The 22,077-nt window shown below is 44.7% G+C and overlaps 1 protein-coding gene across 1 annotated transcript in view; it reads right to left on the reverse strand.

Annotated features, from left to right (window-relative positions):
• Window positions 1–22,077, reverse strand: part of F8 (coagulation factor VIII) — a 906,500-nt gene that overhangs the window by 295,383 nt on the left and 589,040 nt on the right. Inside the window, exons 6-7 of the mRNA XM_069648978.1 lie at window positions 16,413–16,529; window positions 8,905–9,126 (exon numbers count right to left, since the gene is read on the reverse strand). Of these exons, the coding sequence (XP_069505079.1) occupies window positions 8,905–9,126; window positions 16,413–16,529 (339 nt within the window). The remainder of the gene's footprint in view (window positions 1–8,904; window positions 9,127–16,412; window positions 16,530–22,077) is intronic.

Raw genomic sequence — 22,077 nt, forward strand, 5'->3', positions numbered from 1 at the left:
CTCTGCAATGCTATTCCCACAAAAACCACTAGATGGCACGCGGCTGTGAACGATAATTAACATTAACCAGCGATGACGTAACAGCGTGCAAACCCTATCTTGCACACATATTTCAGCATTCAAAGGTGTTCACTGAGTATATGCCCACCGGACACCTATAAATCAGTCCTTACACAGAGTACACCTTCTGAATGCCACCTAAACCGCTTCAACTTATCACTCTCAATGGGGATAGTACCGCAAGCAACCCATTCTCACAACGGACGATGTGGAAGACCTCTCAAACATTCCTTATCCAGCAAAACTATTAGAGACCGCCGTCTACGAACAAACACTGGAACACGTCGAAAATCACCAACTATTGGACCAGGAGCAAGTTGGCTACAGACCCATGAAAGGGACGGAGACGGCACTTCTCCCTATATGGGGCGCCCTAACGAGCAACGCAGATTCCCACACAAACTCGGCACTGATACTACTCAACCTCTCCGCAGCATTCGACACAGTCCGCCATAACATCCTCGTCAAGAGACTGGAAGAAATAGGGATCACCGACACAGAGCTGCTCTGGATTAAATCTTTCCTGTCTGAAAGAACAGAAACAGTATAGATAAAACCATTCAAATCCGCACCGCGGGACACAACTTGTGAAGTACCACAGCGATCTTCGTTATTGCTGCTCCTCTTCAACATCTATTTGAAACCACTAATCAACATCATCAAAAGACACGGCTTCACTTGCTACAACTACGCAGATGATACACAGATCTTCTACAAAATCGGCGACTAACAAGTGGAGAACACAACGCAAATAGACTGTCTCAAAGAACTCTACCAATGGATGAACACTAACAACCTCAAAACCATCCCGGTCAAGACGGAAATCATGGTTACTTCCAACAACCAAGGAAACAACCAGTATATCTCATGGCCCAGAGAACTGGGAACAGCACCCACGCCATGCAACGTTCTCTAAATCCTTGGAATCCTAATGGACAGTGAGCTAACTCGAGAACCGCAAGTAAACACGATAATCAAGAAATGCTCCCATTTACACACGATCAAAAATATTCTACCATTCCTCTCCTTCACACACAAAACACTGGCCCTCATCTCCCTCGTCATGTCCAGGATAGACTGCGCCAACAACTTATACCTTGGAATGCCGGACTATTTGCTGAAGAAACTGCAAAGTATGCAGAATGCAGTTGCAAGACTTCTCCTCAAACTCTCACAGAGGAACCACATCACTCCAGCGTTAAGGGTGCTACATTGGCTCCCAGTCAAAAAACGCATCGCCTTCAAAACAATGTGCATAACACACAGAGCAATCAACGTCCTAGGTGCGGAATTCATACAAATGAAAATCACCATCTACCAGCCGACTAGAACATTCAGATACAGCAACGACATCCACCTAGAACCTAAACCATACATGAGGAAAAAACTTAGTGGATCAGCATTCTCTTGCTTAGCCGTAAAACTTTAGGACTCCCTTCCCAGAAAAATACAAACTATAAAGAGCCATCTAAAATTCAGAAAACTCCTAAAAACCTGGTTCATCAGCTCTGCACGGGATGAAAACGAATGAACAACACCCAGACACCATGAAGTGAGCACAAAACTGAACAGGACTGGGGAGTAAGCCAGACCAGAGTGAATTGTAGGGAAGAAGAAAGGTGTCTGAATAGGAGGGAGGCATAGGTGTACCTATCCCCATAGAGGTTCAAATGGGAAACAGGATTCCAAGATGGCCACCGAATGAAGAGGACACGCTGGCGAAGGCTCTGTCTGAAAGAAAGCAACCAAGACGAGACACATTGACCAAGGTGTGTCCCCCTCGACCTAATGACTCCTGAAGAGGTCTACACAAACCCCACACCCCTGCAGTGACACACACCGGCGGAGTACGAGACGCGATGCGAGTATGGCAAATGCGAGCCCTGCCCTAATTATCTCTAATCAAGTGGCCTCTGATGGAAGAATTTATGAACGCACCCGATACTGTAACCAGTAGCGGGGATCGCAGTAGACCATTAGTAAGGCATCCAAAACCTGTGGAAAGGAGCTGAGAGCTCAAGTAAACGCAGGGGGATGAGACAATACTGCAACTCTGTCCCCGGATGTAATCGCCAGGACGTAACGTCCATAAAACTAAACTTTTTCTGCCCACAGACAGAGGAAACAACACTGCCTCTAGTGGCCAGGGCACCTCAAATTGCCTGTCAGATAAAAGCACACCCCAAAACACCACGGCACTTCGAAGGAGTAACAAATTAGACAGAAGAATCGCCTGTGGGGAGAAAAAGACATGCAGTAATACAGGGCAATAAAAACAACCCTGGAATTTTCTTTGAACCTCTAGAGAGCCAGTCTTAAGGGCTTCAGCACTAATACACAGGGACAAGATACATATACAGTGAAATAACATGCGGATTGCCCTCACAGTAAACAAAACGCATACAGTCAAAATTAAAGACCTATGTCTGGCACCAGGAAGAAATTTACTCCACTAGGACAAACAGACTCAGAGCAGAAACAACCCAAACCCTTGGAATCGCTCTGGGCAAAAGTAAAAGCCAACAGGGTCACTGACCAAAGTAAACTTGCAAGAGTTTCTGGGAACCCAACCAGGAGCATCGGACATGGCAGCATCCAAGGATGACTTTCTTAAAATCTTCCAAGAGTTCCAAGATAAATTTGCCACCTCCTTCCAACTACAGTTCTCTACATTCACCTCTGAAATAATGGAAATATCAACGCTGGTAGAAAGTGTAGATACCAATGAACGGGCAATTCAGGAACTGATGGAGGGGAGCAAACAAGCTGACATCGCTCTTGAGGAATTGTCTAGAAAGACACACAACCTGGAATTGCAATATGAAGACCTAGAGAACCGTTCACAGCGTTCCAATATCCAACTAAAGAACCTTCCAGAATCAGTGCTGGACGCAGAATTGAAAGAAACAGTCAGACGCATATTCGCAGACCTCATTACAGAAATCAAGACCTCTAACACTCTGCTGGATAGGGTTCATAGAACGGGCCCTAAGAGGTCAGAACCAGGTACCCGTCCCTGGGATGTGCTGGCAGCCTCCGCACTCTATCCACAAAAGGAACACATACTAAGGGAGGTGAGAATGGCAGCGATGATCACGCATAATGGGACAGAGATCCAGCTATACCAGGACCTGACCAGGCTGACCCTTCAAAACCATAGGGATATGTCTGCAGTGGCAAAGACTCTTCAAGCACAAGGCATTAGGTACAGATGGACCTTTCCCTTTGGCTTAATTTTAACTTGGATGGGAGACAAGAGAGAATCTGGCATGACACTATTACACATTGAGGAGGACGCTCAGCTGGGTCTCTCTGAAGGGCTCAGGCTACATTCAAGCAACAGACGGCGCTCTTCAAGGCAGGAGAATGGACTTGCATGGATCGACATAAGTGGAAACGCACGGGCCCGCAAAATGAAGATCGGAGAGTTCAACTCAGAGGCCCAATCCACAAACTAGGCACTTTGTAGGACGCTGACGTCACAAATCTAACAACTCTCTCTCAGCAACACAGACTTAGTTAAAGAAAACACGACAAGCAGATCGGAAAGATCGCAACATCTTGCACTCTATCTGTCCAGGTAACAGATGGGGGAGCTAGGACTCTCTGCACTTAGGCCTGGGACAAGGGGTGATTCGCAGCCGGGAGAGGTGGCCCCGGGATACAATAGGTACTGTGTCTCGCACCAGGGAACTGTTCAAGGGAAGGGATGCGGGGGCAGGGGGTAAAGTTAACAAAGTTATTAGGGATGTTAAGAGGTTAATGAGGGGGGATACTAGAAAAGGAGGAGGGATACCCATCTTGTATGAAAATGACTATGATGCTGTGACTGAAATGTGCCTGCAACTATTAGCTTTAAGGCGTAGACTTAATACATTGTATTATTCAAATTAGTTATTATTCAAATGTTTAACATGGATTCTGAGGGGGCTTAATACCCAGCAGAAACTGAGGAAAGTAGAGATCTTCTTGAGGCGTCACCAATCGGATTCGGTGGCGCTCCAAGAAACTCATATCCGTTAAATAGACAAAGGTAAACTCGATCTTCGTCACTACCCTACTATTGTACAGGCGACAGCGGAATGAAAAGGAGCAGGTGTGTTAGTAGCAATAAAACAAGGGTCGGAGCTCAAAGTTGTCCACACTAAGGTTCATATTCCGGGCAGATATGGATTTGTGATCCTAGAATTTAAGGCAGTTAAGTTAACGGTAGCCGCAATACATGCCCCAAACACAAGCCAGTATGCCTTTATGAAACACAGTATGGGGCCACTGGGATCATTTATGGAAGGAGAACTATTGTTATTGGGAGACTTTAATATAGCTTGGCACCCGGGCCGGGACCGCAGCAAGCTCACTAGATATGTTGCACCCTCCCCATCGGTGGCCCTGCAAAAGAAATGTGCAGATCTATCTTTAGTGGGCGCTTGACTTACTATAAAGAGAGAAGAAAAGGGCTATACCTTTTACTCACACGTACACCGAACATTCTCCCGAATAGATTATGTATGGACGTTCAATCACACAAATTACGACCCACAAAATTAACCTTTCAGATCATGCCCCAATCGTGGTAGATCGTAAGATTTCAAAAGAGAAACACAAACTCTGATCTTGGAGATTCCTGTTAGCGTTATTACAAGACCCAGTGGTCAAGAAAAAGACTGCTGAGCACATAAGGGAATACTTTGTTCTAAATCAGGAGGGAGAGATGCTGAATATCATTTGGGATGCCTTTAAAGAAACACTGAGAGGGTTCCTCATAGCAGCAGAGGCTAATAGATACAAAGTATAGTATTAGAAGTAGAACTTGAGGGGGAATTAGCCCACATTTTTAAGAAGATGGAAACAAATTTGGGTCCACAGGTCCAGAAAGAGTTTAGGGCTGCAGCAGGCAAATTCCATCTCCTAAAATCAGAGAAAGCCCTCCTCTTGCTGAAAACAAATATATTATATCAAAGCTAACAAAAGTGACCGTCTGCAAGCGTCAAGACTTCATCAGAAAACAGCTTCATGTATCATACAACAGATTAAACTGCCCTCTGGGGAGTAGACATCAGGAACCATAAGTATCTTTACACAATTCCACTCCTTCTAAAGATTAGTGTAGAATCTACGCTAATCTTTACAAATCAGAAACTCCCGACACACGGACGCAAAAAAGTCACTCTTCCCCAGCTCACCCCAACAGTTAGTCAGGCACTGGAAGCAGCTATAACTCAGGACAAGGTACTCTGGGCCATCCGGGACATTCCCTTAAATAAATCACCAGTCCCAGATGGCTATCCGGCCAGATTCTAGAAAACATTAATCTACTAGCCCCCATATTGACCAAATTATTTTCACAGACACACATCAAATCTCCCCATCCATGGACGAGGCTAAAATACTTCTTTTCCTTAAACCTGGTAAAGACTTAACCAACTGTGGGTTGTATCGCCCAGTAGCCCTAATTAATATAGACGCAGAAATGTTTACCAAGGGTCTGGCCAATCGGTTAGTGGATCTTATGCCTGCCCTCATTCACCGAGACCAAACAGGCTTTACAAAAAAGAGGCAGCCACATGATAATATTCGTAGAGTGTGTCATATTCTGGAGAAAGTGGAAAAGAAGCAGATTCCAGCAGTTCACGTCTCCACTGACGCGGTGAAGACCTTTGACCGCGTGGAATAGTAATTTCTTTATTTTTAACCCTAACTAAGATGGGATTGGGACCAAAGTTCATGGGACTGATTAAAGCTGACTATAAAACCCCAACCGCGAGATTAGCGATAAACGGCCATATATCTCCCCTTATTGTGTTACAACGGGGCACCAAACAAGGGTGTCCACTGTCACCACTACTGTATGCTCTCCACTTGGAGCCTCTATTGACGAAGGTTCGGTATGCAGAGGGAATAAAAGGGATACATTTTGGCAGTATCTCCCACAAAATTATGGCATACGCCGACGACATGCTACTTATGGTAACAGATCCAGCTAACTCCTTGAAGACGGCCACCAGGGAACTGGAATTCTTTGGCATGGTGGCAGGGTTAAAGATTAACGTAGCCACATTTGAGATTTCAAATCTGTCACTTTCATCATCTGAAATGCAGGATCTATGGGAACTCATGCAATTGGGGTGGGCAGGGAAAAAATTTATTGTGGTTGTAATAACCCCCACATTGAAAGGGCTATACACAGCTAATCACCCCACACTGCTAAACGAAACGCAGCAAAAGAGGTGGACCCCTCTTACTATATCATGGGTGGCAGAATAAACTCTGTAACAATGGTCACCCTTCCCAAAGCTTTGTATATCTTTCAAGCACTACTTTTTAGGGTGCCTCTATTATTTTTCACAGAATACAAAGAGCTATTTCTACATTCATATGGCAGAATAAAACCCTGCGAGTCGCTTTAAGTTCACTAATACTCCCAACTGAGAGGGGTGGGATGGGTCTCCCCAACGTCCTGAAATACTATTGCGCAGCCCCAAGAAGGGCAATCAAAGAAGAGTGGTCCATGAGCAATCTAAAAAAAGATGGATACAGATGGAACAGGCTGTAGGGGGATCCCGACTCCGGGAGGTTCAGTGGACGCCTAAAAATTATCAGCTGGCTTACATGCACACGAGCGACAACATGAGTGTAGTGGAGGAAAACTGGGACGCAATTGTTAAAAAGCATACTTGGACCACATATCCCTCCCCACTCACTCCTATGTTCTTTAACACACAATTTACCCCAGGCCTAGAGCTCAATGCATTTACGGAATCAGGCAGGCTGCGTAAAACCCAAGGATATGTTTCAGGGAGAGGAGGTTAAAACATGTATACAATGTAAGCAAGAGATGAGTCTATCAGAAAAAAATGCAGATTCCAATACTTTCAGGTGAGACACTGGATTCTTGCCCCTCCAGTACAGGCCGCAGCGGTAAGAGAATGAACACCTCTAGAAAAATGTGTAGCATCCGACCCTGTGAACAAAGCCCTTCTCTCGAACCTACATAAGCTGATGGGGGAGACGGAAGCAAATGGAATGATTAACCATAGGGGACACTGTCAAGTATCCTTGGGGGCTGAGATTTCAGACTCAGACTGGGAAAACCTTTGGAAAACAATTCCCAAACTCACCAGATCAATCCAGACCAGAGAGTTCTGGATCACAATAATGGTGCAATGGCACTACACCCCAGCTCATTTGGGGAAAATGAAACCATCATTGTCGGATCAATGCTGGAGGGAATGTGGAGGGGTGGGGAAATGGGTACATGTATGGTGGAGTTGCCCAGTGTTTACGCAGTATTGGGAAGTAGGGAATAAGCACATGTTCGAAATGTTTCCCGTGCCAAAGATAAGATCTCTCCATACAAACCTTCTAATGACAATGGAGAAGGACTTTAGACAGCAACCGAAGTCAATTCAAAAGGCATACGCCATATTGCAACTGGCGGCACTACGAGCGATTGCTCAAAAACGTAAAGCAAAATAGCCCCCTCACTCTACGGAATGTTTTGCCAAGATTTGGAACTTTCTGGCAATGGAATGGATGACAATTTCACTACAGGGGCACTAATCCGCTTTCTCCAAAGACTGGAAAGTAGTGCTAGACTTTTTACATAAGGACTATAACATTATTTATTGCCCATATAAACTACGCATACTGGGTACTGCCTGAGACAGTAACAAGCGCTGATATTTGTATGGAGAATCATTCGTCACTAGTGAAGTGTTTAACAGCAAAATGGGTAGGGTTGGGGAGGGGGGAAAGGAGGCATGGTTTTCACTGCTCTCATTGGTGCCCGCACTGATTACCCATTGGCTGCAACCTCCTCTTGCTCTGCCTTGAATTTGCATTGACCCCTCAGTGTTTGTCACCTTCATGCGCTCACTGTGGATCCTTCACAGAGCTCCTCCATTGAAATCCGTATTCTCCTACTCTCCCAAGAGCTCCTTCTGATTCCCCCGGGAAGTGGCGTTTTCCTGCGTACGCCCTAGAACCACCACTGGACCACACTTGACCTTTGACACTTTCCCCATTGGCTGGCAGTTCACCCACAGTGTCCACACCCTCTGAGCCCCATGGGCCAGCCACCTACCCAGTCTCCTTGAACCCTGTGCTGATTAGCGGCGATCTAAGGGTTGCCTGCCTGCTCATCCAGTGTTGTGTTCGTGGCGCAATGCCTCCTTCACAAGCACTCTGGGATACATGTTACACTACTACTAAGGGTGCCACGTGCAAGGGAATGCTGGGTTGGAAGTAGGTTAAAATGTGCCACATACAAGGAAGGCCAGAGGCAGTGGTGGACTTGAGATGTTTATAACTTGCACGAGACAAAAGAGGCTCTGCCAGATTTAGGTGCTGGTGACCTCTAACCCAGAATATTTTGATTGAGAGTACAAATGGCTACTTTGAGTGCATGTGTCAGCGAGAGCGCCATTATCGGACAGACCCTCTCAACTGAGACCTGCAGATATTATACATACCAGCAAGTTGTGCACACAAGTTCTTTTTTTACCTGAACCAGTAAATAAAGTTCACATAGGACTATAGCCATGTGTGTGCATTCCTTTCATTGAACCAGTTATTTGCCGCACTGTGTTGCTGTACGACCCACTCACCTCCGGAGAATTGCTCCTTGGCTGCTCGGCTAGATCTACCCCAGGTTGGGAAGTCCTGTGAGGTTTGTTAGATCAGGGTGGTGACCTGAGGCTTTAACACAAGCCTCTGGAGATTCCTCCTGACAGTGCAGACCTTCGGCCTAGTCCCCATTGGCTGGCAGGATCCCTGTATGCCCTAGCCTCTGGGTGGATCCCACCTAACTGCAGGATCCCTCACATTGTGCCCACAGATGCTTACCTTGCTGGTGGGATGGAATCTGGCAGGACATCAGGTAGCTTCCCAAGGGTCCAGGCATCATGATGGCCGTCAGGAAGGTGGCCGGGGAGATTTCCAAGGACGTGTATCTATGGTTCCTCACCAGGAAAGTGTGGCCTTCCAGGAAGATGGAGTGCACCTCTGGCGCCATACCCATGCTGATCACGTGCCAGTGGACAGTCTTCATCTGGCAAACCTTTAACTCTGCGCATAAAAGGAGAAGACAGACTGGTGATAAAGATTCCCATTGATTCCCATCATACTATGACCTGCTCTTCAGTCAATGGTAGGGTTAGGACAACAGTGGCCCAAGGTAGCACATGTGGCTAAAGCATGAGTCTCTCAACAGAACCAACTTCCTTCCTAATGTTCAAACCACCGTTTCGTTTTCAATAGCCAGATGCTGGCTGCTGAATCCAGAATATAGTGATGGGTCATTGGAGAGCCTTCACAACACATACATGCATACTCACTCAGTTATTCACTCACTCATCCAGTTATACACTCACTGTCCTTCTTGGAGATGCTCCTTTCTTGGCTGTTATATAGATCTTCCAGAGCATGAACAGCTCTGATCACTTCATACCGGTTTTTTCATGGGTAATTGATGGTTTAGTATATATTACATGGCCTGCGGTAGCGGCCATGTAGTTATGGTTAAGTTGCTCATCTCGTAGGACAAGCACTTTTTTGGGCTGCTATGAACTTCGCTCCCCCTGGACAAATCCACACCAAACTTTGCAAAAATTTTACAAACAATACATATGAAGAACCACGATGCATACAAATCAGAGGCACAAACAGGGAAACTAAAGTAAGGAAGAAAGAAACTGCATTATCAGAAAGTTTTAATGACATTAAAGTGTATCTTCATGTATACAAATGAATTGTGTGTTTGAGGCCTGCTCATTTCCCCATGTATGTGAGCTGAGACCAAACCCTAAGGAAAGTACTTAAAGAACATATGACAAGGTTAACGTCTAGATATATAGCACTTTTTTCAATGTTATTATTCTGACTTGCCAGTGAACAAAACCACCTGCCCTATATATGTCAATAAACAAAAAGAAGTGGCCCAGATATGTGATGTCATCAGTGATGTCATCAATTACATTTGTGTGATGTCATCTTTGATGTCCTGGGTGTTAGTCTTAGCAGGGCACGGTGGTGGCGCGAGTTATGGTTGTTTAGCTTACCATAACTGGCGAATTTCTGGGATTTTCGATTTTACTTGAAACAATAACGTCCTTTTAACAAAGTTTCTTCTTTGAATTTCATAGGTTTTTATTAGTCCAACATAACCATAACGTCCCTTTAACAAAGTTTTTTCAGTGAATTTTAAAGGTTTTTATTAGTGCAACTTAACCATAATGTCCCCTTAACAAAGTTTTTTTCATTGAATTTCCTAGGTTTTTATTAGTCCAACTTAACCATAACACCCCTTTAACAAAGTTTTTTCAGTGAATTTCATAGGTTTTTACCAGTGCATTCTATTTTCCTACAACTTACTAATATCATACTTACCCAATATATCAATGTTTGATTCCAATTTACAAAGTGTCACCTTAGAACTCTGCCATTTCCCACCTTCACGAATCATTTTTAACACTTCTATACACTTTTTGCCAACTATTTGAACTAGTTTTGCATCCATAGATGTCTACGAACATCTGACTTCGTAGTGGACCTTCCGGACAGTGCCACATGACCATACGCTGGCGCGCGGCATGATGACGTGTCCGAGAACCCGTCCACACTTTACAATAAGATCTCTGCTGGTGAATTTCTGGGGTTTTTCGGTTTTACTTGAAACCATAATGTCCCTTTAACACAGTTTTTTCATTGAATTTTATAGGTTTTTATTAGTGCAACTTAACCATAACGTCCCTTTAAGAAAGTTTTTCCATGGAATTTCATAGGTTTTTGTTAGTGCAACTTAACCATAATGGCCCTTTAACAATGTTTTTTCAGTGAATATATATATATATATATATATAAATATATATGTGTCAGGGGAAGCTGTCTGGGGAAGCTGCCCTATAGATAAGGTGAGTCGAACTCCCATAGGAACCCCTCAAAATTATATCGTTAATAACTTTTCATTGTAGTAACAGATTTGGCTGAAATTTCAAAAGTGATTAAAAAACGCAGCCCCCACCATCCTCCCCCCTACATTGCAAAGTTTTGTAATGATTTGTTAAGAAATCAAAAAAGTTATTAATGGTAGAAAAAAAAGATTGTGTTCAAAAGTGCAGTCTACTTTCCATTCATTTTCCCTTAGACAAAGAAGGTCAATTTTTGCCAAAGCGCACAACCCAAGTCGCTAGACGGATTTAGAACAGGTCTGAAACAGCTTTGGCTCAAAGCGTTGACTCGCAATCTGTGCGTGGTTTGGGGTTATTCCGTGCAGTCATTATTTAAATATTGGACAGAGAAGGGGGTGCCCCTTCCCAAAAATACAAAGGGATTTACCCGAAATCAGAGATTTCTAGAAATGAAACGACCACCATCTTGTTTTTCTCTTGATGCAAGTGATATTCAACTCCCAAAGGGCACTGAGTGACATTTGGGAGTTGGAGGAGTCTAGGGACTGAGTTTGCAACACAAAGCTTCCTGTAGCCTCGGATAGAGCCACGAATAGCCGACTTCTGAAAGCAAACTGTGTCACAGAAACAGTGTATGTTGTGGGGGGTAAGGGAGAGGTCAGGGAAGGTGAGGGGCCGTCTAGGGAGTGCGGTAGCTGGCACAGATTAGGGGGTGCACTTTGTGATGGCCTGGGGGTCAGGACCACATGATTCTTTGGCCGTTTTGCCAATATTTGCAGCTACAAAAGACTATGGATAGCCGAGGGTATGTGTATTTTCACACCCGCGGTTGCAGTTTATTTATTTATTTATTAAATATATTTTTACAGCTATAGTGACATTGGGGTGGAAAACTCGATTGCCATCCAGGTCTCCAAACCATGCATTAACCAGGACAGACCCTGCTTAGCTTCAAAGTGAGGAATAGGCCAGCCCCCTCAGGCCGCGTTTCCCGATAAAAAAGCCAACGTTACAAGGTCACTTAGAGGAACAGGCTGGCCCTTTCCTTGCTTGGAAGCCAAGCAAGGTCAGTCCTTCTTACTGCATGGATGGGTGACTGAACAGGCATTTCAATTTTTTAAACCGTGCTACTGTCAGTCCTTGAAAGTTTTGCACTCAGAGACAATTGTTTGCCTTCTGCTTAATTGCATTCTGGTATTTTTAGGCTCCCAGGCAATAATAACAAATACAAAGATGGCCATTTATACAGCAACAGTGGGTTTCTCATCCCTGCAGTAACTTGGATGATCCCTGCTTAGCTTCAAAATGCGCCTACCTTACAAGACCACTTGGAGAACATGGCCTAAGGGGGCTGGATCTTTCCTTGCTTTGAAACTAAGCAGGGTCTGTCCCGGATACTGCATGGATGGCAGACAGTCCACGGTCCTGAATGCCGTGTGGTTTCTTAGTTTTGAATATCTCATAACACAGGGCATCCACATTATCATCTTTTTTCCCATGCTTCTGTCGGTCCTTGAAACCATTTTTTTGCCTTTTTCTGAATTGCATTCTCTTATTTTTAGTTCCACAGTGAAGCTGGGGGGTGGGGGGGATAATGCCACAACTGTACACTTTTATACAACATAGTACTATAAGGATTTATATATGTGAGTGACACTATGGTATGTGTACTTTTCTAGTTAGTTTTATAAAGCAGAGTATTGTTGAAAGCCAGATATGGGGGTGATGGGGGGAAATGATGAGAGGGCAAGTAAGTCATGAGTATTTGCCCCCGATGTGGCAAGAAAAGTTTGCAATCCTGGACACAGATGCAGTTGTTTTCCCCTGATTGTGGTTGCTTTACAGGGCACCAATATAGGACACATGTGGGTGGACAGCGTAACTTTTTTTCAGATGGCAAATGCAACCCCTTGTTTTTTTTGAGGTTGGTAAGCTTGCTCAAGTATTTGGATACCAGGATGTTGCTCAGGTTGTGAAGAACAGAATTTTCAAGTCACCTTGTAGCGCACCTAAAGTTAACGCTAACTATAGGTTAAATGATGTTACAAAAATCATGTTTGTTGTATCATGATGCTTTTTTATTCCAAAAATGATCCTCCAAAAATTGTTCTTAAATAGTAGTGCCCTCTACACGTGTTTCACCAAATCTATTGGCTCATCAGGAGGGATTTATAACAGAAGATTCAATTCACATTCATTGATTAGATATAAACATGCCTACTGATTAAATATTTGCATTAATCTAGAGAGCTTGGTCCATGTTTAGATTCCAAATTAGTTTGAAATTGGAGTGGTCTTGGTAACATGTGTGTTTGGGGTTTCCCATGTGCTGTTTTACCCCAATAGGAGTTTCGTTAAAGTCTTTCGATTGAGACTTGAGAGCTTCTGAAAATCGTCCTCTTTCCTTGTTACTCAGGTTGCCATGTTCCCAGTGCAGACGCTTACCCACAAGACCACAAGCACTTGTTTCATATTGGGATTTTGTTTTCCTTGGAATATTTCACTGCGGATTGCTGGGTTTAAAAGGTGAGCACCTTTTATACTTTGCCAGCATATTTATTGGAGAGTTCCACTCTCAGATTATTTCTCTGGGGTTCATTATTTTTTTTAAAGTCCAGTGCTATTTTATCTCCCACACGTTCTTGTAAGGAGAAGGTCAATTGAACTGCATTTGTATATTTCACTTTAAAATATGTGGCTCCTTACTGTGCGTATATTCATGGGGGCCAGCTTTTGATTTTCGCTATGGGGCAAAAGTACCTGGGCATGTGTTATTCTTGCAGCTTATCATTTTTTACCCTAATATGTGCTGCTAAAACGTGGTTAGTTGGGGTCGTGCGATGTTTCACAACAGTCATCAAGAGACCAGTCATAAAACAAGAGGCTTGTAGCACAATGCTTAACCAAAGTGTGTGATTCTCTGCAAATAATTTAATCGTAGAGGGCATTAAATAAAAACATTGGGAATTCTCAAAGCCTGCAATCTTTGATACATAAAAAATAGATATTTTTACAGCTACCGTGACGTCAAGGGTGAAACGTCACTGGTGACTTTGGTCTCCCATCCATGCAGTAACCAGGACCAACCCTGGTTAGCTTCAAACCGAGGTAAAGCCAGGCCCCTCAGCCCATGGTGCTTAATACATGAAGGAAAGTTACAAGACCACATAGAGCTACATGGCCGGAGGGGGCCGGCCTCTTACTCACTTTGAAGCTAAGCAGTACTGTTTGTATATTCATGGGTGCCAGCTTTTGATTTTCGCTATGAATGCAGAAAGTACCTGGGCATATGTTATTCTTGCAGCCTAGCCAAGTGACAGGTCTTGTATATATTAATATGTGCCACATGTCCCTTGTTATTTGGAAGATGATCATTCAGATTTCCTTTTTACTTTGCATTTTGGGACTTGTAATAGAGGACACTTGCTGGACAAAACAAAAACTGCGAGTCACAAAATACAAAATACAAAAAAAACTAGAACTAGATGGGCATCTTCTGAATTACACATACACACAAACACACACCCACCCACCCACCCACACACACACACACACACACACACCCACACACACACCCACACACGCTGACACTGAAAAGTCACACTTGACGTGTCACAATGCTCACATACACACACAGGTGCACATGCGTGCGCACACACTAACACTCACCATCATAGAGCAAATGCACACTGCACCCACAATTCCAGGACACCCCTGCAACCCCCAACCCCCATTACTGCACCCAGGAAGAGCAGGGGACACCCCTGCAACCTCCGCTCTGCTTGGGCGGAGTAAATGTCACCCTCATTTTGTTCGCCTCCAAAGTCACAGTGACTGCGGGGGCGCACAAATGAGGGCGACATTTTTGTACGATACCCTGTATATTGTTTTGAAAGCTGGAAGAGGGCTGAGCTTGGGGAAGGGAGTCCTGAGAGACCTACTGAGAAAAGTACAGTGAACAAGTTGAATCTTGGGGAAGGGAACCCAAGGAACTCAAAGACACTGAAGGTACTTGAAATCACTGCAAGGGCCCTGAGGAGAATACCTCACAAACAGCCCTGTTGAGTGACCCCTCCTTTGTGACAATGGCCAAATTGCACATGGTGAAAAGACCACCTGAAAGCAACCCTGGCTTCGCCATTTTGTTGAACATAGTTGTTTCCTTTTTAAAAGACTCCAGATCACATTGTTGTACAGAGCAAGGGCAAGCATGGGTTTAGACACAGACTGACTTTTATTTTGGACTATTTAACGACAGCCCTTAGGAACATAAGTTAAGGGAACCATCCCTTTAGAGTTAGGGCCCGTCAGGCATTCCACCAACTCAGGAACCTTAGTAAATAAAGGTTTTAAAATGAATGCTTTTGATTCTGTGTCCCTCTTGATACCATGCCTGTCTCCCAGGTGTTATGGTATCTTGTTGTGCTTGGTTCTGGAATCCTCCACTATGGGTTCCAGGACAGTAGAGAGGAGAGTGAGCGAGACTCCGGGCGAAGCGGAGGCTGCTCCGTGGCGACTGCTTCGTGGCTCGCTGAGTCCCAAATAAAAGAGACACATACCTACTGACCTGGTGTGTGTGGTTCTGGCAATCTGCAGTGGCCACAACATAGGGTGGGAGAGGAGGGAGCCTGGAAGGACCCCCATCAGTCAAAGAAATAACATTGATCTAACAACCATAGGTGTAACTAACTTATCACAAAATTACTCAGGCCGAGAAAACCAATTAGACCTATCTTAAAGTGTGAGCTGATTATAGGACGGGAGGCATGGCTCGGATCTGAGGAAAGTTATATATTGGCGGGAGGGCATGGGTGAGATCGCAGGCGAGAGTGGTCCTCCCCTGCCAATTTCATTTGTTTCAATGTTTTTCCAGCTTGCTACTGCTTCTCCAAAGATCCACTTTCAATTTTCACTTGGCTTGTATTGATTAGGCTAAATGTGTGTGGTGTGGGTTTTACATTTAATAAATTTGTTAGTTAGGAATTAAGACTTGAACGCCAGACTCCTGAGGGTCCCATGTGTTAAAGTCCCTGCAAAAATATCGGCACACAAAAATATCACCATATTTTTGCGGCAATAGTAAGGCATGCAACCTGCGGGGGACAACCCTGCAGCCCCCTCATTATTTTTAAAGGAGCGGGTGACACCCCCGCAACTTCCTCTACCAAAACCCCCCAAAATTGTCCCCCCAAAAATATCGCCTATGGCCGTTCCCGACGACCATATACATGGTGATATATTTGGTGGGGATAATATGTAGTGATACCCTCCAGAGCAGCGCGCTCTTCCTTCATTAAAGGTTGCCTGTAGCCCCAGATTGAGTATCAGGCACTGTGCTCAGTTTGGCACAATAACTTACTTTACCTCTGGGTACTGATTTTATTACCCCTAGATGCACATACTAACGCCTTGCCCCAAATTCAGAGAAGTTGACACTGTACTCACCAGGCAGTGACATATTCACATATCCATTGATGGAATGCAGCTTAGTAGCGGGCATCTCCAGGGCTGGGTCGTGGCTCTTCCTTTCTGGAAAGTTCTTCTCAGCGTAGCGGCTTTCAGCTGAGAAAAGGAGAAGGTAATATACAACACCATGCATCACCAATATTGCACACTACTCCAAAAAATCTTATTTTAGTTTTTCTATACTCCCTGTAGTCATCCCCTGGGGCATAAACAGACACCAAAAAGTGATGCATGTAAATCCAGGAATTAATCATAACCACTAGCATTGCTCTGGGCTGCTTTAATTTCTTTGTTTTTTAGCCCGTCTGCGCTATTATTTGAAGGCGACCAATCATATGCACCAAACGCAACAGTCAAGCCCTGATAGGCCATGTCCCCTCTGCAAGGGAATGCTAGCAGCCCCAGACATGTGTCAGGTTTGTTGGTCCTTATCTGGGAGGTGCAGCTTGTTTCCTTAGGCACAGCAAGCAAGATGCCCACATCTGGGCTAAGCCCCTTCCCCGCGCAATCGCTGTGCCTGTCAATTCCAGAGCTGCTAAAAGCCTGGATGCCTGCCCGGGGAGGCTGAGCTTTCTTTCCTCTCTCATTCAGGGTGGGATGGGCTCTGGAGAATGCACATGGATATAGGGCTATTTTCCTTTATAGATGGGTGGGATTGGGGGCAACTGGCACAGGGCTACTGGGAATGTTGGTTCTATAGCTGAAAGGGCTGGGCTCAGGGGAAGGGGCTAGCAAAGAGAAGCAGAGGCCTCCTCCTCCGTGGCGGATTGTGAAGGGCTCCAAATTTAATTCACTGTCTTTACTGTTGAAATGACATAGTTTTCAATTTAAAACTTGTTCCTTCAATAAGTTATTGCTCATTAAGTTATTCTGTATAAGTGAGTTATTAGCAGAGACAAACTATAGCGATTCCATATTCAATGGCCCTTTTGATAGAGGTATTGTGATACTAATATTGACACTCATGTGTTCTTTTCATGCGGAATATCACAATATCGCAAATTAAGGATGTTTTGCATCCTGGCTGATCCAAGCAACAGCAACAAAGAACTGGTGACTTAGAACTAATGCATTGAGAAAGACCTTATGGTCGAAACACGTGTCAGCATTTTGTCTGGACTATCCTATGCCAATAAATAGTGCAGAATTATTATCATTTGAAGAAGATGTTTATTGGATCGCAAAAAAAAACCTCTACATTAAACAAGTGGGCTAAGTAAAATGCTATAGCGGGCGCATAAGCAGGTAACTTTGCTCTTCTGTTTACTCACTTATGTGTAATTTGCAGTGTACCCATATGTGAATTGTGAAACCACACTAGATGTAACTGGTTTTGCAGGGGCGCCGGAGAGACCTTGTCTTTTGTGGGTCCTGCATCCTATCCACAAATCACTAGTATGTCTTCTATGCAACCCTTGCACTGGGTGCCATCATCTCCTCAGCATGCCCTCACCGCCTTAATCATTGCCCTTCCCCCCTGTGAGTCTGAGATACATGGCCATGTGAGAATAGGGCATTTGAAGCAGTTATTGGCATCAAGGCTAACATCTTGTACCATGCTTCGGGCGGGGGGTCTAGATATTGCCCTCTCATTAGCGGGGCTGCTCTAAACGGACATATACTTTTCTTAGACTATACTCAGTTATGACACCCGCGCATCCCCACCGCCACGAGCACATCCATCTCCCCTTTATCTACTCTTCATGTCCTCCTAACTTGTTTCCCTAGTCCCTTTCCCCCCTTTCCTATTCTCTCCTTCCTCAGTCTGAGTCTTTCTCATTTCCTACACCACACTACACTCTCATAGACTCCAAGGTCTAGAGACAGCCTGCCTGGTGCGCAACACTCCATCTTCTGGACAAGACCATGCGTTGCAAGACCACTACGGTGGTGACGGGCGTAGCATCACGTAATATGTGAGTCTTGGCATTGGTTTAGGAGGCTGCACGGATGAACCTGAGGATGTAGTTGTGCGCGTGAAGTTGGATTTGGGCAAGTGAAACTGTTCCTGGGCAGTTTGTGGGTATCAGAGGCCTCACTTGTGAGCGTCAACCTGTGCATATAAATATATCCCAAGGACAGGGTTCCCAGACCATCTTGGAAGAGCAACCTAATAATGAACCCATCTCCTAGCATTTGTGACTCACAGAGCGAAACCCCAGAGTGCATCCAGGGAACTCAGCTAGAGGTCAAAGGGCAGATATACAATGGGAAACCCTGGTCACCCTGAAGTGGTCCCTGTCCCTCCCTTGCACACTGGCAGAAAGAGAGTCCTTGGAAATCGATGGGTGAAACACCCATGCAACACAAAATACACCAGAAAGCGTTGCTCAAACTCTCAGTCCCACAATAGAGCTTTATAACATATAAACCGACTCAGTACAGGAGACAGCCAGAGCAAACTTCAACAAGGGGAAGTAATATAGCCAGAAGGGGAGAGGCAAGACAGTAGCATCACACAGAAAGAAAATCTAATATGGCTGCTGACCTATTTCAAAGCTTCCATGCCCAGACTCAGAACTACAAAGCATCCCTGCCACTGAGAATTCTCCGACAGGACACCTGACCTTTCCAGCCACTCAGTGAGAAGATAGTCAGTCCAAGCTCTGTATAAAGGCCAGCTCCCAGGCCAGCAGAGAAAGGGATCTTTGGATGGCAGAGCTGGTGAGTTTTGGTTATTGAGAGTTGGAGAAATGGTGGAGAGCAAGGCAAGGAATGAGGTGTGAAAGAGGGGATCATAAGAGGAGTGAGGGGAAAGCAGCCTGAAGAACCTATAATGTGGAGGGAGGTGCATCCAAAGAGAAAACCTGGAGAGTGGAAGAAGTTAACTCCTGGAAAGTGAAGTGACAGATGAAACCTGGAGAATGGAAGAAGTTATCTCCCGGAAAGTGAGGTAACAGATGAAACCTAGAGAGTGGAAGAAGTTTTCTCCCAGAAAGTGAGGTGACAGATGAACCCTGGAGAGTGGAGGATGTTATCTCCCTTAAAGTGAAGTGACAGATAAAACCTGGAGAGTGGAAGAAGGTATCTCCTGGAAAGTGAGGTGACAGATGAAACCTGGAGAGTGGAAGAAGTTATCGCCCAGAAAGTGAAGTGACACATGAAACCTGGAGAGTGGAAGAAGTTATCTCCCGGAACGTGAAGTGACAGATGAAACTTGGAGAGTGGAAGAAGTTATCTCCTGGAAAGTGAAGTGACAGATGAAACCTGGAGAATGGAAGAAGTTATCTCCCGGAAAGTGAGGTAACAGATGAAACCTAGAGAGTGGAAGAAGTTTTCTCCCAGAAAGTGAGGTGACAGATGAAACCTGGAGAGTGGAGGATGTTATCTCCCTTAAAGTGAAGTGACAGATAAAACCTGGAGAGTGGAAGAAGGTATCTCCCAGAAAGTGAGGTGACAGATGAAACCTGGAGAGTGGAGGAAGCTATCACCCAGAAAGTGAGGTGACAGATGAAACCTGGAGAGTGGAGGATGTTATCTCCCAGAACGTGAAGTGACAGATAAAACCTGGAGAGTGGAAGAAGTTATCTCCTGGAAAGTAAAGTGACAGATGAAACCTGAAGAGTGGAGGAAGTTATCTCCCAGAAAGTGAAGTGACAGATAAAACCTGGAGAGTGGAAGACATTATCTACTGGAAAGTGAAGTGACAGATGAAACCTGGAGAGTGGAAGAAGTTATCTCCCAGAAAGTGAGGTGACAGATAAAACCTGGAGAGTTGAAGAAATTATCTCCTGGAAAGTGAAGTGACTGATGAAACCTGGAGAGTGGAAGAAGTTATCTCCCGGAAAGTGAAGTGACAGATAAAACCTGGAGAGTGGAAGACATTATCTACTGGAAAGTGAGGTGACAGATGAAACCTGGAGAGTGGAAGAAGTTATCTCCCAGAAAGTGAGGTGACAGATAAAACCTGGAGAGTTGAAGAAATTATCTCCTGGAAAGTGAAGTGACAGATGAAACCTGGAGAGTGGAAGAAGTTATCTCCCGGAAAGTGAAGTGATAGATGAAACCTGGAGAGCAGAAGAAGTTATCTCCTGGAAAGTGAGGGGACAGATGACACCTGGAGAGTGGAAGAAGTTATCTCCCAGAAAGTGAGGTGACAGATGAAACCTGGAGAGTGGAGGAAGTTATCACCCAGAAAGTGAGGTGACAGATGAAACCTGGAGAGTGGAGGATGTTATCTCCCAGAACGTGAAGTGACAGATAAAACCTGGAGAGTGGAAGAAGTTATCTCCTGGAAAGTAAAGTGACAGATGAAACCTGAAGAGTGGAGGAAGTTATCTCCCAGAAAGTGAAGTGACAGATAAAACCTGGAGAGTGGAAGACATTATCTACTGGAAAGTGAAGTGACAGATGAAACCTGGAGAGTGGAAGAAGTTATCTCCCAGAAAGTGAGGTGACAGATAAAACCTGGAGAGTTGAAGAAATTATCTCCTGGAAAGTGAAGTGACTGATGAAACCTGGAGAGTGGAAGAAGTTATCTCCCGGAAAGTGAAGTGACAGATAAAACCTGGAGAGTGGAAGACATTATCTACTGGAAAGTGAGGTGACAGATGAAACCTGGAGAGTGGAAGAAGTTATCTCCCAGAAAGTGAGGTGACAGATAAAACCTGGAGAGTTGAAGAAATTATCTCCTGGAAAGTGAAGTGACAGATGAAACCTGGAGAGTGGAAGAAGTTATCTCCCGGAAAGTGAAGTGATAGATGAAACCTGGAGAGCAGAAGAAGTTATCTCTTGGAAAGTGAGGTGACAGATGAAACCTGAAGAGTGGAAGAAGTTAACTCCTGGAAAGCGAAGTGACAGATGAAACCTGGAGAGTGGAAGAAGTTATCTCCCGGAAAGTGAGGTGACAGATGAAACCTGGAGAGTGGAGGAAGTTATCTCCCAGAAAGTAAAGTGACACATGAAACCTGGAGAGTGGAAGAAGTTATCTCCCGGAAAGTGAGGTGACAGATGAAACCTGGAGAGTGGAGGATGTTATCTCCCAGAACGTGAAGTGACAGATAAAACCTGGAGAGTGGAAGAAGTTATCTCCTGGAAAGTAAAGTGACAGATGAAACCTGGAGAGTGGAGGAAGTTATCTCCCAGAAAGTGAAGTGACAGATAAAACCTGGAGAGTGGAAGACATTATCTACTGGAAAGTGAAGTGACAGATGAAACCTGAAGAGTTGAAGAGGTTATCTCCCAGAAAGTGAGGTGACAGATAAAACCTGGAGAGTGGAAGAAATTATCTTCTGGAAAGTGAAGTGACAGATGAAACCTGGAGAGTGGAAGAAGTTATCTCCCGGAAAGTGAGGTGACAGATGAAACCTGGAGAGTGGAGGAAGTTATCTCCCAGAAAGTAAAGGGACACATGAAACCTGGAGAGTGGAAGAAGTTTTCTCCCAGAAAGTGAGGTGACAGATGAAACCTGGAGAGTGGAGGATGTTATCTCCCTTAAAGTGAAGTGACAGATGAAACCTGGAGAGTGGAAGAAGTTATCTCCTGGAAAGTGAGGGGACAGATGAAACCTGGAGAGTAGAAGAAGTTATCTCCCAGAAAGTGAGGTGACAGATGAAACCTGGAGAGTGGAGGAAGTTATCACCCAGAAAGTGAAGTGACAACTGAAACCTGGAGAGTGGAAGAAGTTTTCTCTCAGAAAGTGAGG

The sequence above is a fragment of the Ambystoma mexicanum genome, chromosome 2q (assembly GCF_040938575.1).
Source record: "Ambystoma mexicanum isolate Mex_15411 chromosome 2q, UKY_AmexF1_1, whole genome shotgun sequence".
In the NCBI taxonomy this organism is placed as follows: domain Eukaryota; kingdom Metazoa; phylum Chordata; class Amphibia; order Caudata; family Ambystomatidae; genus Ambystoma; species Ambystoma mexicanum.